The sequence below is a fragment of the Lampris incognitus genome, chromosome 7 (assembly GCF_029633865.1).
Source record: "Lampris incognitus isolate fLamInc1 chromosome 7, fLamInc1.hap2, whole genome shotgun sequence".
Lineage (NCBI taxonomy): Eukaryota > Metazoa > Chordata > Actinopteri > Lampriformes > Lampridae > Lampris > Lampris incognitus.
Window position 1 is genome coordinate 18,811,229 of NC_079217.1, and position 16,828 is coordinate 18,828,056.

The following is a 16,828-nucleotide window of genomic DNA, read 5'->3' on the forward strand; positions in this document are numbered from 1 at the left end:
TGAAATTGCACACAGCGTATTCTAATGAGGGACTGTGTGGCTCCTCAGATCTTCTAGAAATATTTTCCCACACTGGCTTGAGAGTCAGTCACACTGAACAAATCAGATTAGTGAGGTTGTACTGCTCACCAGCATACCTCCTTTAACACATCCTCAATCATTTCAATATCTAACCTGAAAAGGATTTGCAGATTCAAAGGTGTACCCAAAATAAGTGTGGTTAGTAAGACATTACTGCATATTTGATTGAATTGATTTTTTTTACATTGTGAGCAACATTATTTAGAGTTTACATTATTTAAATTGAAGTGCATCAGATATATTTTCTTGCTATTTTACTCAAATTTTCCTGTCTGAAGCCTTCTGGTTAAAGAAAGGTCTTGGCTTACAGTGCTGCAAATGTCTCCCAGTAGAATCCTCAAATCAACTCCCAACGTTTCCAGTGCTCTTGCTGATGATGGTTGCTTTTGTCTGAGCAACTTGGTTGCCGGTTCAACAAATACCTGAAAAAAGGGAAGGGCTTTTCTGGATTATATCGCAGATGTATGGGAGTCTTGGGACAACATCATACAGATCCTACACAGCAGATCACAGCATTCTTTGACCTCAAGTGACAACTTTTATGACACTTTTTGTCCATGTGTGACAAAAAAGGAAAAAAACCCAACAAAAAACAAAGTTCATAGACCATGGTAGTCATTGCAGTAAACTGACATTTGTTAATGTGTTACTACACGTGTAACGACTTCGAGAGATTAGAGAAGGGTCAAAATTGTCATTGCAATTAAAAAAAAAATGTTTTTTGTCAAATGTAAATATATTCGTAAAATTCTATTTGGGAGAAGAGAGAAATTAGGGAAGGAAAGAGGAAAGAACAGGGACAGAAAGAGAGATATTATTTGATAACGTGTGGCCAACCACCGGAACATAAAGTTTCCTCCAGTTGAATAGGAGGCCTGGGTTTTAACAATCATGCATAGTTTTCTCTGCCACAGCTAGAGCCCTTTGGAGATTTGAAAGCTAATGACATCAGCCAATAAGTTTCACAGGCTGTTTGACAGTATAAGTGAACAGGACAAACTGACTTAAATCATTCGTTTTACCTGTTTAGCAACTGGCTCAATAAAATAATCTCAGGCAAGTGCCACTCATGTTTGAGTCAGCAGATGCTCCCACACATTATTGCACTTCTCAAGTTTCGTCTGTGGTACCTTTAAAGTTATGAAGTCGGGGTTACCTTTTATGCAATGTCTGCATATATGATGGAATTATCTTTTTATGATGCATCATCCACCTATAATAGCTTCACACCTAAGCAGAAAACACTGTTGCATACATTCTATTTCCCTGCCTACTTGCTCCTTTTTAGGGTCATGATTCAGAAGGTGGTATTTGGGGTAGTAGCAGTAGTAGTAGTAGTAGTAGTAGTAGTAGTAGTAGTAGTAGTAGTAGTAGTAGTAGTAGATTCAGAAGGTGGGAGGACACTGAACTGGACCGGGCAATCTCCAGACTATCAGAGGAAACTCGTGCAAGAACAGAGTGGCCATGCAAACTCCACTCACAGTTTCAACTACCAAGCCACTATGCTGCCACTGAGTAATAAAACAAATAAAACTAAACATATTCAAAACTTGTTCATGCAAATACATTCATAGACAACTCCCTCTCCCCAAAAACAAACAGCCAAAAATTATCTGGGTCAACATCAGGATGTACAATTAATATCTTCTTCTTTTTCTTTCAGCTTGTTCCCTGTTTCCCAGGGGTTGCCACAGTGGAGTTGATAGTTTCCATTGGTACCCTGTGAGGGCACAGCACTGATGGCGGTCTTGTCAATCTGCATAACAATTTGGCAAAATTTTATGTCGGATGCCCTTCCTGACACAACAGCTAACCCTATGGATGACAACTAATATCTACAACCTATGGACAACCAATATCTGTTTCAGAATTGTAGAGTGGGTTTATAGGCTATAGTAAGGCAAGGCAATGCAAATTCATTTGTATAGCACATTTCAGCATCAAGGCAATTCAAAGTTCTTACATAATCAGGCATTAACAAAAGCAACATAAGGCAATAAAAAAACCAAAGAAAGTTGAATCAGTTCATCCGGACACAATGTTCTGTACACAAAAAACCTCGTGTCCACATGAACTGGTTCAACTTTCTTTGATTTTCTTACCTGGATTATTGAGCATGCATAAAAGCAATAAAAAGACATTTAGAAACAAATAAAAAGGGAGTAAAAGTTACAGTGCATTGTAAGATGATAATCAAAAGCTTCAAATTTTACTTAATTGTAGACAGCGGCAAATAGGGAAGTCCAGCCATGATTTAAAAGAACTGAGAGTTGCAGCAGACCTGCAGTTTTCTGGGAGTTTGTTCCAGATATGTGGTGCATAAAAACTTAAAGTTGACTTTCCATGTTTAGGCTCTTAAAACATTAAATTCTTCCCCCACTTTATTTTATATGGCAGTGCTATGTCATCTCTGAACCAACAGAACAATATCCCCAGCAAGTCATTCTTGCTGCTGTCATAGGCCTTCATTAACATTTGACATTTCATTGCAACCTTGGGCATCCAATCACACCAGGCTACATTATCCGTGAAGTCTGGAGGCTCATAAATTGTATTGAGCTGTGATCAGGTCAATCCCACCAGCTAAACCAGGTGGTTAAGCTCACATCTTGTTTGGAAGTATAAAAAAAGGTCTATACTCAATCAGACACCTGAAAGCACATTCAACGGAAACATATTCAAAACAAGCACACATTCACCTCTAGTCCTGCGAAATTGATTCTTTGCTTGCCAGCACATGCAGGGTTTTTTGGCAATGAGATAATAGACAAATGTACTAAACAAGGTCAGGAAAAATACAGACTGAAGTAGATGTTTGTGAATCAGAGGTAATACGATTGATTAAAGGTAAAATGTAGAAGATGTGGCAGGAAAAACGGAATAGAGAAAGTAAAGGGAGACATCTATTTGCCATTAATCCACCAATTGAGAGTACAAGGTCTAGGGAGAAACAGGAAAGAGAAACATTTCATAACCTGATTTAAGAGTAATTATCATAAAGAATCGTGGATCTGGCAAAGGTGATGTTTGAGGTGAGGGGACAAAAGACAATCTGTGTACTCTGATGGTGTACTGCGTTTATAAAGATATAAAATAGGGCAATTAACAGTTTTTTTTCTAATGCAAGTGTCCCTTCAGAAAAAATCAGCAGGCGTCAGGCAGAAAAAAATTTAACTTTAGAATGTTTTAACTGGTGTCAAACCCAGAAATAGGACCTGAGGGCAATAGGAGGATTAAGCATGATGTAAGAAATATAATAACCAAAGAGAGGATGACTTTGTATGAGATTGGATAAGAGGCCAATGTTTATAAAATTGTGAAAAAATCTGCAAGAGATAGATGTATGAAAATTCTACTACGATATTTAAGACAAGTATTTGATAAACAGAATTTGAGATTTTTTTCTTAGTCCGCAAGTCTCCTCAGTTCACACTCCAGGTCAGTTGGTGGCGATAATGCGTATTTTGTTATTTGCCAACCGCCGTAAACATTGTTAAAGGGAAGAAGAATGCTCCATCACCATACAGGAAGTAAACAAATCTAGAGCTGTGCCTTCGATGGAGGCGAGGAGGGCTTTTAAGTTCTCGCTGAGGTAATCTTCTCTTTTGCTTTTGTAAGCCAACTATTTGGCTAGTTCTCTAGCTGTAAAATTGTGTATGATAGCACGCCGCATAACGTTGCGTTGTGTTTGTGAGTGCTATGAGAAATCCCAGCTAACTCCCGAGGCACCAAGCTCGATTAAGCTAGGCAACGCTGGCCAACCTAGCGTCATCTCGCAGCGAGTTTTGGCATAGAAACAAGCAGAAAAGCAAGAAACAGGGTACCACCAGTAAAGATGACAATTACACGAAGCAGGTGCTGATTTGCCAGACGTATAGCACACAAAACCCGCTAAGAAATTGCGTTAGCTAGACGCTAGACAGCAGGTATAATGTTTTCTTGTAGACGTGCTAAATTATTGCGAGGGTTAACCTGTTTAGCGACAGGCATTTAACTTAACAATACCAGCAATTGGTACCGTTTCATCTGTATCATCAGTATTTTTTTATTGTAAACTAGATTAAACTGCTGTAATCTCACTGGTATATTTGATCAGTGACAGTTTTGGCCTTGACAGTGCAGCTAGGTACCTACCTTCTGACTAGATTATATCAATCACAAAAAAGACTGCAAAGCCTCGTATGACTACAAAATAGCCTATAACTCATTCTGTTATTTAATTTGTGTTTAAAGGTCTTCTCTGACATGAACAGAGTTATTTTGTCACTCTGAAGGTGCCATATCAAGTAGGAGCCGCCACTCCACCATGGCAGAGGTCTTGGGACAGAGGAGCTTGTTAGGCTTTGGTATTCTGTTAGCCTGGTTGGTGCTGTTCCATCTTCTGGTGAACATATGGCTGCTGTGTGTGTTCACCAGCCTGCTGGTAGTGCTGGGGGGCTGGCTTGGTTCACAGGCCATTTTGGAGTCCAACAGTGTGGTTCACCTGGAGAGATTTATCACTCTGGAGCAGGTATATATGCCTTCAACTCGATTCACAACTGTGTGTCTTATTTTCACTTCCACGGTTACCAAAGTATTTGCACGATTCCATTGTTTAAGATTTAAAATGGCTGTCCACACCAGATTTAGTAAAATGCAGATCATTTTCTCCACTAGAGTTATGCGAGGCATGAGGCATTGTTATGCTAAATCTGCTAGTAATTGTTCAGTCATTAATTCATTTCAGGTTCTCCCCTCTGTGGAGGATGAAGGGCAGTTAGATCAGGAGATCCAGAACACAGTGAAGAAGATCATAAGGGATTTTGTCTCTTCATGGTACTCCACTGTTTCCTCGGAGAGGGGGTTTGAGTTTGAGGTGCAGGAAGCCATGATCTCTATGGCAATGGAGCTGAAGAAGCGTGCAAGACAGGTGGACAGGAAGGTACATTGTACATTCATATTGTGCCTTTTTGTGTTCCAAAAGACTGATGTGTTTGTCTTAATTAAGAGGAATAATATATAAGACCCCTAAGATGTGAGATGCTTAAATTCTTGGTGTGAGATCAATGATTTGTAACTTGTATTGTAACAGGTACTGACTGAGAGGGCTCTCAATTTATGTGGCTGCCACCTGCAGAGCTACATTAGAGCCAAGGAATTTGTGGCTGAGCAGGAAGGTCCTGCGCTGGTAAAGAATAGGGATGAGAGGGACAGGTTGTGGAAGGTCTACTCCAGGATAAGTGCACCTCACCCTGCTATGAAGAGTGCAGCCTTGGAAGTCAACTATGCCAGAACGTTAATAGATCTAATGCTGCATGTTTTGGTCCCACCACCGCACCTGGAGTCTCGCACGGGACGGTTCGTGGTCGGAGAGCTTATCACCTGTAACGTCCTTCTACCTCTCATTGCCAAGCTATCTGACCCAGACTGGTTAAATTTACTAATAGTGGGCATGTTCACCAGGTCCAGTGAGCAGCAAAAATCTGTTACAACAGAACCATCAAATTTATCACCACCTTCATCACCTCCACTGACTCAATCAGAGCTTACTGCACAACAGGAGACTGAACATCGAACCCCAAAAGACAGTGAAGTTCCCTCATGCCCCATTATTGTAAGGGCTGAAACTGAAATGCACAGTCACAAAGAGGTAGTAACACCCGAACCAGCTGTTTACGATGTGATGGATTCTGACGAGCTGTATTACTCACAGAACAGCATTGAAGAAGATCCTCCTCGGCCATTTTTTAAACAACACTTGAGACCAGGCAAGTTAAACCCATTCTACCGGGACACTGACTCTGACCTGGACTCTCCATTGGGTGACTCTAAACAGAGCTCCATGGATTCGCTAATTATCATAGGCCAAGAAGATAGTCTGGGTGATAGACGAAAAGAATTTGTCATGCCTAATGAGAACAATAATGGTGTGGACTTGGAGGCTGGTGAACCTGAACAAGAGAATACCTCATGTGTGAAAATCCGGTTAAACTCAGAACTGCTAGATCAGCCTGATGGCTGTGGTACCCCGACTTTAAGAACAGCTGAAGGTATTCCTAGTTGCACTAACCTTCAGGAGAAGTATGGCAGCTCTACCCCTGCTAGAGAGCTTCTTCTTGGTGTAGAGCAAACAGGCCTGGGTAACCATAATGAGCTGGCCATAGCCAGTCCACAACAGGTCACATCCCCATTGCCTTCCTTTAGTTTTGAACCCCTTAGCAGCCCAGAGGGACCGGTCATCATCCAGAACCTTCGCATAACCGGAACCATCACAGCCAAGGAGCATCGAGGCACTGGCTCGCACCCCTACACTCTCTACACAATAAAGGTACATAAGTCACACATTAACAGATTTACACTTCCTACATTATTACTGTAGATAGATGAGACAAGTGCCTTGTACACAACATTTTTTTTGTATGTTCAACACAGTCATGCTGACAAACAACTAAACATAGTAAATACAAATGAACATCTGTTCAAAATATGTGTTTTAGAATCAGACTGGCTTATTTGGCAAGCAGGATTTTACACACCATAAAATAAATTCTGTATTATAGAGGTAATATAACATGTTTCTAATTGCAAAAGAGATGGTGTGAAATTCAATATTCACACAGTCCAGTGTTCAAATCAAACAATATAATGTGGAAGTGATACTGAAAATATTTTATTCTTTTATTGAGTCTGCCCTTCCTTTTTCTATGTTTTGCTGGTTTGGCAGGCTTGGTCTTAAAAATAGGAACAAAGTGGAAAGAATTGACAAGCTGTGCCGTAAGATTACAGGTGCTACCCTTAATGACCTTCAGCACCTGTATGAAGTGAGGGTCATCTCAAAGGCACAGACTATTGTTTTGGACCCTCAACATCCTTTACATTTTGAGTTCCAGATGCTTCCATCAAGGTGGAGGTTTAGTCTGCCCAAAGGTAGCACTAATAGATAGATTATCCTTTGTTCCATCTGCTGTTGGTTTTTTTTAAACAAACTATAACCCCTGATGTGATTGTGTCTTTTCTTTTTCCCATGATTCATGGTGACAGTGTGGAAAATATGGATTTTTGTGCTGTGTTTCTGTATGATGTATTGCTTTATTTGTGTTGGACTACTGTCTTTAAAGCAAATTGCCCCTTGGAGACATTAACTCTATAGCACTGAAAGAAATAATTTTTGTATTTTGTTTGGCTTGTAGTATGAGACAGCCATAGGTTGTGATAACCCAGCCTGCGTCCTGCCAGGCTCTGAGAATGTAGAGGCAGTCCACACAGGCTGTGATAGCCCAGCGTCAGTTCAGCCGGTGGCGTATCACATGGTCAATAGACGATACAGTGAGTTCCTCAATTTGCAAACACGCCTGGAGGAGAAGACAGAACTACGCAAACTTCTCAAAGGTAAGATGGATGGAGTCACAATTATTCAATTGCTGGTAGCAAACAATGAAACTACTGTGGATTTTGTATTATCTACAAACAAGGAACCAGGAACATGATTGAAACCTTGGACATTGATTACACAATTGATATTTATTTTACTTTTGACATTTGTAACTACACCTTAGGTTCTCAGTGCATTATGACTAATCTCAAAGGTGTGGTTTAGGCATAAAAGGGCCAAAGAAAATATTTCCTGATATGCCATTTGGAAACATGGACAGTGACAAAATAGAAGCAAGGAAAGGAATGCTGGAGACCTTTCTTAAGGTGAGTAGTTTTTCTATTTTTTTTATTAGTAAATCCTGTAAATGGCATGTGTAAGGTAACTTTATTTCTTACATAGTTTAACACCATGACAGTAGGTGATGCTAACATAATACTATGTTATGTAGGCCTGTTACTTATATTTCTCTATTTAGAGTGGATAACTGATGTTGGTATGAAACTGAGCATAAAGGCCTATTATTGTGTCAATATTTACTTTGCATTTGCTTACTTACCTTCCGGTACTAGTCATTGAATATTGTAGCTCTGTATTAACAGCTCTCTCCATGTCTGTTCTTTGTATCAGTGCCTGCAACTAGCTTCTCCTCTGCAATATTTTGCAATACAGTGAACATGTGTTTGAGTCTCAGCATTCATAAGGAGTGTGGTGTGCTTGAGCTGAAGTGGAGGAGCTAATTCACAACCCCCCCCGCCCAAAAAAAGTATTTAAATCTGAATACAGGCAGGGACCACAACAAACCAAACAGGAGATGCATCTAATATACACTATATGGGCCAAAACTATGTGGACACACTTTCTAATGAGTGGATTTGGCTATTTCAGCCACATCTGTTGCTGGTAGATGTATAAAATCAAGCACATAGCCATGCAATCTCCATAGACATTGGCAGTAGAACGGGTCATACTGAAGAGCTCAGTGACTTTCAATGTGGCACTGTCATAGGATGCCACCCTTCCAACAAGTTAGTTCATCAAATTCCTGCCTTGCTAAAGCTGCCCTGGTCAATTGTAAGTGCTGTTCTTGTGAAATGGAAAAATCTGGGAACAACAACAGTTCAGCTGCGAAGCGGTAGGCCACACAAGCCTTCCAAAAGAGTGAAGGCTGTTATAGCAGCAATAGGGAGACCAACGTCATAAAATTGCCCGAGATTTAAGAATGAGGTGTTCAACAAGGACAGATTGGTGTGATGTTCATGTGTCCACATATTTGGCCATGTAGTGTATCTCTAGACCCACTTAGAGGTTTGAAGGCTTTGAAGGTTTAATTAGTAAGTTTGATGTGAATGTGAAGAAAGAATGTGATGTGTGTGTTGTGGGAGTGGAAACGTTTATGCACGAGTTTGTTGAATGTTGTGAGCTAGAGGGATACATGTTGAAAATGAAAGAAGGGGTGGTGTGGCGGTCTGTTCCGTTGCCTGCCAACACGGGGATCACTGGCTCGAATCCCCGTGTTACCTCTGGCTTGATCGGCTGTCCCAACAGAGACAATTGGCCGTGTCTGCAGGCGGGAAGCCAGATGTGTCCTGTCGCTGCACTAGCGCCTCCTCTGGTTGGTCGGGGCACCTGTTTGGGGGACAGGGGGAACTGGGGAGAATAGCGTAATCCTCCCATGTGCTATGTCCCCTTAGTGAAACTCGTCACTGTCAGGTGAAAAGAAGCAGCTGGTGACTCCACATATACTGGAGGAGGCATGTGGTAGTTTGCAGCCCTCCCCGGCTCGACAGAGGAGGTGGAGCAGCGACTGGGATGGCTCAGAAGAGTGGGGTAATTGGCCGGATACAGTTGGAGAGAAAAAGATGGAACCCCCCCCCCCCAAAAAAAAAAGAAAAAAAGAAAATTAAGGAATTAATAAGTAGATGTTGGAGAGTTTGTTGAGACTATGGAATGGAGAGAATTGTGGTTGTTTAGGGTGACTGATAAAGTGAAAAGATGTAATGTTAATTTATTAAATTATGTTTTAAGCCATGCAAGGTTTGCTGTCAAGCTAAGGCGGAATATAGCCCATTATGAAAAGAGGAAAGCTGAGGTGTGGAATATTTTTGAAAGTATAGTGGAAAGAGATGTTAATATGTTGTATATTTATCTTAGTGAAGAAGAGTTTATTAGTGGATTTGTGGAGGGGAGCCCTTTTATTGGGATTGGGGAAGGAGGTGTGTGAGTATTTTTTGCTTGCTTGGTTTCTTTGATTTGGTGGGGGGGGGGGTCTGTTGGCAATACCGCATAGCCCTGTTTCAGTACTATCAAGTTTGAGTTTTAATTTTGATTTTGCCTTGGAGTGTTCTTTTTTTGTTTTATAAAACAATATTTAAGAAAGTGTTACAGTATCTGTTTTAAAAAAAAAAGGTGAAGAATTTAGTTTGTAGCAACAGTTGTGAAGAAACGGACTGAATTCCTTTGGTCAACTATGTTGAATTTAGGCTCTTGGAAGAAAAACTGTTAACAATGAGCCTTATTTAAAAGCTCTGTCAAACATTTCATTGCTCTTTGTTTTAATAAAGAAATATATGTACATTAAAAAAAGAGGTTTGAAGGCTAAATTGTGGTGAAACTACCACACAGTGTTTAATCTTGCATGTAAGGGTTCTACATATAAAATTGGTTTATTGGGGATGGGGGTCAGTGGGGCTGCAATATAGTTTAATGATCTAGTTTCATGAATGTAGACTCTAACATTCTTCTAAAACTGTATAATGTATTAAGTTTCTGTATCTTTTTCAGCAACTTTGTGCTATCCCTGAAACGGCCAACAGTGAAGAAATGCAGGAGTTTCTGGCACTTAATACAGATGCAAGGATTGCCTTTGTCAAGAAGCCTTTTATTGTGTCTCGCATAGATAAGGTATCTTCCTGCTACACTTATTTATAGCTGATTTTGTCTTTATCATAGAGACACATGCATCTACTACTTCTACTACTACTACCTTTGGCTGCTCCTGTTAGGGGTCGCCACAGCGGATGATCCGTTTCCATCTCTTCCTGTCCTCTGCATCTTCTTATATCACACCAGCCACCTGCATGTCCTTCTTCACCACATCTATAAACCTCCTCTTTGGCCTTCCTTTTTTCCTCTTCCCTGGCAGCTCCATATTTAGCATCCTTTTCCCAATATACCCAGAATCTCTCCTCTGCACACATCCAAACCATCTCAATCTTGCCTCTCTTGCTTTGTCTCCAAACTGTCCAACCTGAGCTGTCCCTCTGATATACTCATTCCTAATCCTGTCCTTATTCCTCATTCCCAACAAAAATCTTAGCATCTTCAACTCTGCCACCTCCAGCTCTGCCTCCTGTCTTTTCGTCAGTGCCACCGTCTCCAAACCATACAACATAGCTGGTCTCACAACCGTCTTGTAAACCTTCCCTTTAACTCTTGCTGGTACCCTTCTTTTGCAAATCACTCCTGACACTGTTCTCCACCCACTCTGCCCTGCCTGCACTCTCTTCTTGACATCTCTTCCGCATCCCCCATTATTTTGATATACTTTTAATGATCCCCTTAGGGAAATTACACTCTGCATTTAACCCATCCTAGTTGTGTAGCTAGGAGCAGTGGGCAGCTACCATGCAGCGCCTGGGGACCAACTCCAGTTCGTCTGTCCATGTCTTTGTCAGGGACACAGACAGGAATATTAAATCTAACATGCACGTCTTTGTGATGGTGGGGGAAACCAGAGCACCTGGAGAAAACCCATCCGCAGACACGGGGAGAACATGCAAATTCCACACAGAGGACGACCTGGGATGACCCCCAAGGTTGGACAACCCCGGGGTTCGAACCCAGGACCTTCTTGCTGTGAGGCGACAGTGCTAACCACTGCACCACCATGCAGTGGTTAGCTTGCCTTTGAACAGTTGACCCCAAGTATTTAAACTCATCCACCTTCATCACCTCTACTCCTTGCATCCTCACCATTCCGCTGTCCTCCCTCTTGTTCACGCATATGTAATCCCTTTTGCTTCTACTGACTTTCATTCCTCTTCTCTCCAGTGCATACCTCCACCTCTCTTGGCTCTCCTCAACCTGCACCCTACTCTCGCTACAGATCACAATGTCATTTGCGAACATCATAATCCACAGAGACTCCTGCCTGATCTTGTCCATCAACCTGTCCATCACCATTGCAAACAAGAAAGGGCTCAGAGCCGATCCTTGATGTAATCCCACTTCCACCTTGAACCCATCTATCATTTCAACCGCGCACCTCACCACTGCCACACTGCCCTCATACATATCCTGCACCACTCTTACATACTTCTCTGCAACTCTCGACTTTCTCATACAATACCATACTTCCTCTCTTGGCACCCTGTCATATGCTTTCTCTAAATCCACAAAGACAATGTACAGTGCCTTGCAAACATCTTCAACCCCCTTGACAGTCATCACTAATTTACTACTACTACTTTTGGCTGCTCCCATTAGGGGTCGCCACAGCGGATCATTCGTTTCCATTTCTTCCTGTCTTCTGCATCTTCCTCTGTCACACCAGCCACCTGCATGTCTTCCCTCACCACATCCATAAACCTCCTCTTTGGCCTTCCTCTTTTCCTCTTCCCTGGCAGCTCCATATTCAGCATCCTTCTCCCAATATACCCAGCATCTTTCCTCCACACATGTCCAAGCCATCTCAATCTTGCCTCTCTCACTTTGTCTCCAATCATCACTCCAGTCATCACTAATTTCTGGATTATAAAAGTTATATATCTGTTCCTGAACAATATTATTTTTGTGAACTCATAAGCTCTAACAGCATGTTCCCCAAGCCAAAATAAGTTGTGTTTCGCTTACTTTTTATTAATAGATAATAAACTAAAATATAGTGCTTGCTAAGTATTCAACCCCTTGTGCTCTGAGAGCTCCAATTTTACACAAATGACAACTTATTCCTAAAACAAACTCAGGTAAACACAATTGGACATAATTAGTGTGCACCTGTAAGATATTAAAGTAACAATCTCGTTTATGGATAGAAAAAGCACTCTGTGTAAAGTTCATTAGCCGGGTGTGAACTCCTTCAGAAAATGAAGACAAAGGAGCATGATATTGAAGTAAGAGACAAAGTGATTAAAATACAGAAGGCGGGAAAGGGATGCAAAACAATATCCAAGTGTTTGGATGTCCCATGGAACACTGTTGGATCCATTGTCCGAAAGTGGAAGCTGTATCACACCACCCAGATGCTTTGTAGGACAGGCCATCCTTCAAAGCTAAGTGTCCAAGCAAGACGTGGGCTGGTGAGGAAAGCCACAGATAATCCTGCTGTCACTTTGAAGTAGCTCCAGAGGTCAGTGGTTGAAGCTGGAGTAAATGTGCATGGGTCAACCATATCACGGGCTCTCTGTAAATCTGACCTGCATGGGAGGGTGGCAAGAAAGAAGCCGTTGCTCAAAACTATGCATATAAAAGCATGCTTGGAGTTTGCTACGAAGCATGAAAGAGAAAGGTTTTGTGGTCAGATGAGAAGAAAGTTGAGCTTTTTGGCCAAAACTCAAAGCATTATGTGCGGCACAAACCTAACACTGCTTATACCCTAAAAAACACCCTCCCTACAGTGAATTATGGCGGCGGCAGCAGCATAATGCTATGGGGTTGCTTTTCATCTGCAGGCACTGGGAACCTTGTTCAAATTGAGGGAAGAATGGATGGAGCTAAATACAGGGAAATATTGGAAGAAAACTTGTTGCAGTCCGCCATAAAACTGAAGCTTGGGAGAAGGTTCACCTTCCAGCAGGACATTGATCCTATACACAAGGCTAAAGCAACAATGGCATGGCTCAGCAACAAAAAGGTGAACGTTTTGGAATGGCCAAGTCAAAGTCCGGACCTCAACCCCATTGACAATCTGTGGCATAGACTGAAAATCACAGTCCAGAGGCGCCATCCCACCAACCTGTAAGACCTGTACAAATTTTGCCTAGAAGAATGAGCAAAAATTACTCCAGAAGAATGTGCAAAGCTTGTACATACTTACCCCACGAGAATCGTGGCTGTTATTGCAGCAAAACGGTACTCTAAAAAGTATTGATATGTGGGGGTTGAATCCTTATGAAAGCACTATATTTTATTTAAAAAAAAGAAGTCAGCGAAACACAACTTATTTTGGCTTTGGGAACATGCTGTTAGAGCTTATGGGTTCACAAAAATGATATTGTCCAGGAACAGTTGTGTGAGTATCTTTTATAATTCAGAAATTAGTGATGACTGTCAAGGGGGATGAATACTTTTGCAAGACACTGTAACTTCCTCTGACCTTCTCTATACTTCTCCATCAACATTCTCAAAGCAAACATTGGATCTGTAGTGCTCTTTTCTGGCATAAAAACATACTGCTACTTGCTAATCATCACCTCTCCTCTTAACCTAGCTTCCACTACTCTTTCCCATATCTTCATGCTGTGGCTGACCAACTTTATACCTCTGTAGTTACTACAGCTCTGCACATCACCCTTACTCTTGAAAAGTGGTACCAGTATGCTTCGTCTCCACTCCTCAGGCATTCTCACTTTCCAAGATTGTGTTATACAATCTAGTTAAAAACTCTACTGCCATCTCTCCTAAACACCTCCATGCCTCCACAGGTATGTCATTTGGACGAACCCCCTTTCCACTCTTCCTCCTCTTCATAGCTACCCTCACTTCCTCCTTGCTAATCCACCGCACTTCCTGATTCACTATTCCCACATCATCCAACCCTCCCTCTTTCTCTCTCTCTCTCATTTTCTTCATTCATTAGCCCCTCAAAGTACTCCTTCCGCCTTCTCAACACACTCTCCTTGCTTGTCAGCACATTTCTATCTCTATCCTTGATCGCCCTAACCTGTTCCACATCCTTCCCAGCTTGGTCCCCCTGTCTAGCCAATCGATACAAGTCCTTTTCTCCTTCCTTATTGTCCAACCTGTCATACAACTCACCATACGCCTTTTCCTTTGCCTCCGCCACCTCTCTCTTCGCTTTACACCAGATCTCCTTGTTTTCCTGTCTACTTTATTCATCTGTCTGACTAGCCTACATCCTCTTTTTCAACCTCTTCCTCTGTATACTTTGCTGTACTTCCTCATTCAACCACCAAGTCTCCTTGTCTTCCTTCCTCTGTCCAGATGACACACCAAGTACCTTCCTAGCTGTCTCCCTCACTATTTCTGCAGTGGTTGCCTAGTCATCCGACAACTCTTCACTATCACCCAGTGCCTGTCTTAACTCCTCCCTGAACGCCACACAACAGTCTTCCTTCTTCAACTTCCACCATTTGATCCTTGGCTCTGCCTTCACTCTCTTCCTCTTCTTGGTCTCCAAAGTCATCCTACAGACCACTATCCGATGGTGCCTAGCTAGGTTCTCCCCTGTCACCACCTCGCAGTCTCCAATCCCTTTCAGATCGTGCCTCCCACATAAGATATAGTCCACCTGTGTGCACTTTCCTCCACTCTTATATGTCACCCTGTGTTCCTCCCTCTTCTTGAAATATGTATTCATCACAGCCATTTCCATCCTTTTTGCAAAATCCATCACCCATCTGTCCTTCCACATTCCTCTCCTTTCACCATACCTACCCATCACCTCCTCATTACCTCTGTTCCCTTCACCAACATGTCCATTGAAGTCCGCTCCAATCACCGCTCTCTTCTCCTCAGGTACACTTTCCACCATTTCATCCAGCTCACTCCAGAATTCTTCTTTCTCTTCCATCTCACACCCAACTTGTGGGGCATATGCGCTGATAGCATTCATCATCACACCTTCGATTTCCAGCTTCATACTCATCACTCTGTCTGACACTCTCTTCACCTCTATCACACTTTTTTTCTGACTTTTTCCTTTTTCTCCCAGTTTAGTGGCCAATTGATCCCTATTTTAGTTCAAACACCCACCCTCGTACTGCATACGTTCGCCAACTGCATCTCTCCGGCCGGCAGTCTCGAAGGAGACGCCTCGCCACTTTTGTGACAAGGCGAATCCAGGCTGAACCACTACTTTTTCCGACACACACAGAGACGCATTCATGTGACGGACACAAGTCGACTCCGCCCCCCTCCCGAAGACAGCGTTGCCAATTATTGCTGCTTCGTCGAGTCCGGCCATAGTCGGCTCCATCACACTTTTGATATACTCTTCCTTTAGAATCACCCCTACCCCATTTCTCCTCCCAGCCACACCATGGTATAAAAATTTAAACCCACCTCCGATGCTCCTCGCCTTCTACTTGGTCTCTTGCACACAGTATATCTACCTTCCTTCTCCATCATATCAGCCAGCTCTGACATGCCTTTCCCCACTCCTTCGCCCAACAGTAGTATAGTTTCCACCGGCACCCTGCTGGCCAACACTACCAGTGGCGGTTGTTGGTAACCTGGGCCTTGACCGATCCGGTATGGAAGTCTGATTTATGGTCCGCATATTTGATTTGGCAAAGGTTTAATGCCAGATGCCCTTCCTTATGCAACCATCCCCATTTATCCGGGCTTGGGACTGGCACTAAGAATGCACTGGCTTGTGCATCCTCAGTGGCTGGGTTACAGAGACACATGTAGTATCTAGGTGTGCTTAAAAGCAAAATTCTAAAAAAAAAAAAAGTTGTGACATGTAGATGGAATTCGACTAACTGTAGCAGATGCAGAGTGATCTGCAGTGATGAGTGTTAAAAATAGTGGTTGGTGGATGATTTTTTTCAATATTAAATGTTTTTACAAGTATAACAAGCCAATCTGTCTTTGTGTGTGTGTTTTTCATAGATTGTGGTGAATGCCATTGTTGACACCCTGAAAACAGCATTTCCACGTTCAGAATTACAGAGCCCAACTGAAGATAATGAAGGAGAGATTGATGGAGGGAAAATAATGGTTGACAAGAAGAACAAGTACGGCATTGAACAGTATTTCAGATATACTTTTACCAACACATACAGGATACACCTTCCTTAGAGAGGAAAAAACAAAAAACAAGGCCATAATCCAACAAATTACTGTAAGACTTACTGATCCTCAAGGCCAAGATTTTTGCAAACCTATTTTTTCCTTAAGTGCCTACAGTTGTTAATACATGGTAAAACCTTTGTTCTTTTATATCAATAGTCTGCTTTTATTAATCAGTTAAAACACGATTGTGGTGCTCTTACCTTGCTGCTATGGACATCGACCACTGTCCCATTGAGTGTTATCTGCATTTCTTACCACCTTTCTGCTCTATCATTTGCAATGTGTCACTGTATCCAGACATCATTAATATCTGCCCTTACAATAGGAACTGTTCTTAGTCAGTCATTACGAAGACTAACGGAGTATAGAAAGTGATGACTGTCATTTGTATGTGTCTGTGTGTGTGGATGAATTTGT

General features: G+C 42.0%; 1 protein-coding gene across 1 annotated transcript in view; it reads left to right on the top strand.

Annotated features, from left to right (window-relative positions):
* The first annotated feature begins 4,387 nt into the window (after positions 1-4,387).
* The window catches only part of LOC130115705 (sorting nexin-19-like), a 56,433-nt gene continuing 43,992 nt past the window's right edge, over positions 4,388-16,828 (top strand). Inside the window, exons 1-7 of the mRNA XM_056283490.1 lie at positions 4,388-4,591; positions 4,808-5,002; positions 5,153-6,388; positions 7,251-7,449; positions 7,658-7,758; positions 10,217-10,336; positions 16,229-16,353. Coding sequence (XP_056139465.1) covers positions 4,388-4,591; positions 4,808-5,002; positions 5,153-6,388; positions 7,251-7,449; positions 7,658-7,758; positions 10,217-10,336; positions 16,229-16,353 — 2,180 coding nt within the window. The remainder of the gene's footprint in view (positions 4,592-4,807; positions 5,003-5,152; positions 6,389-7,250; positions 7,450-7,657; positions 7,759-10,216; positions 10,337-16,228; positions 16,354-16,828) is intronic.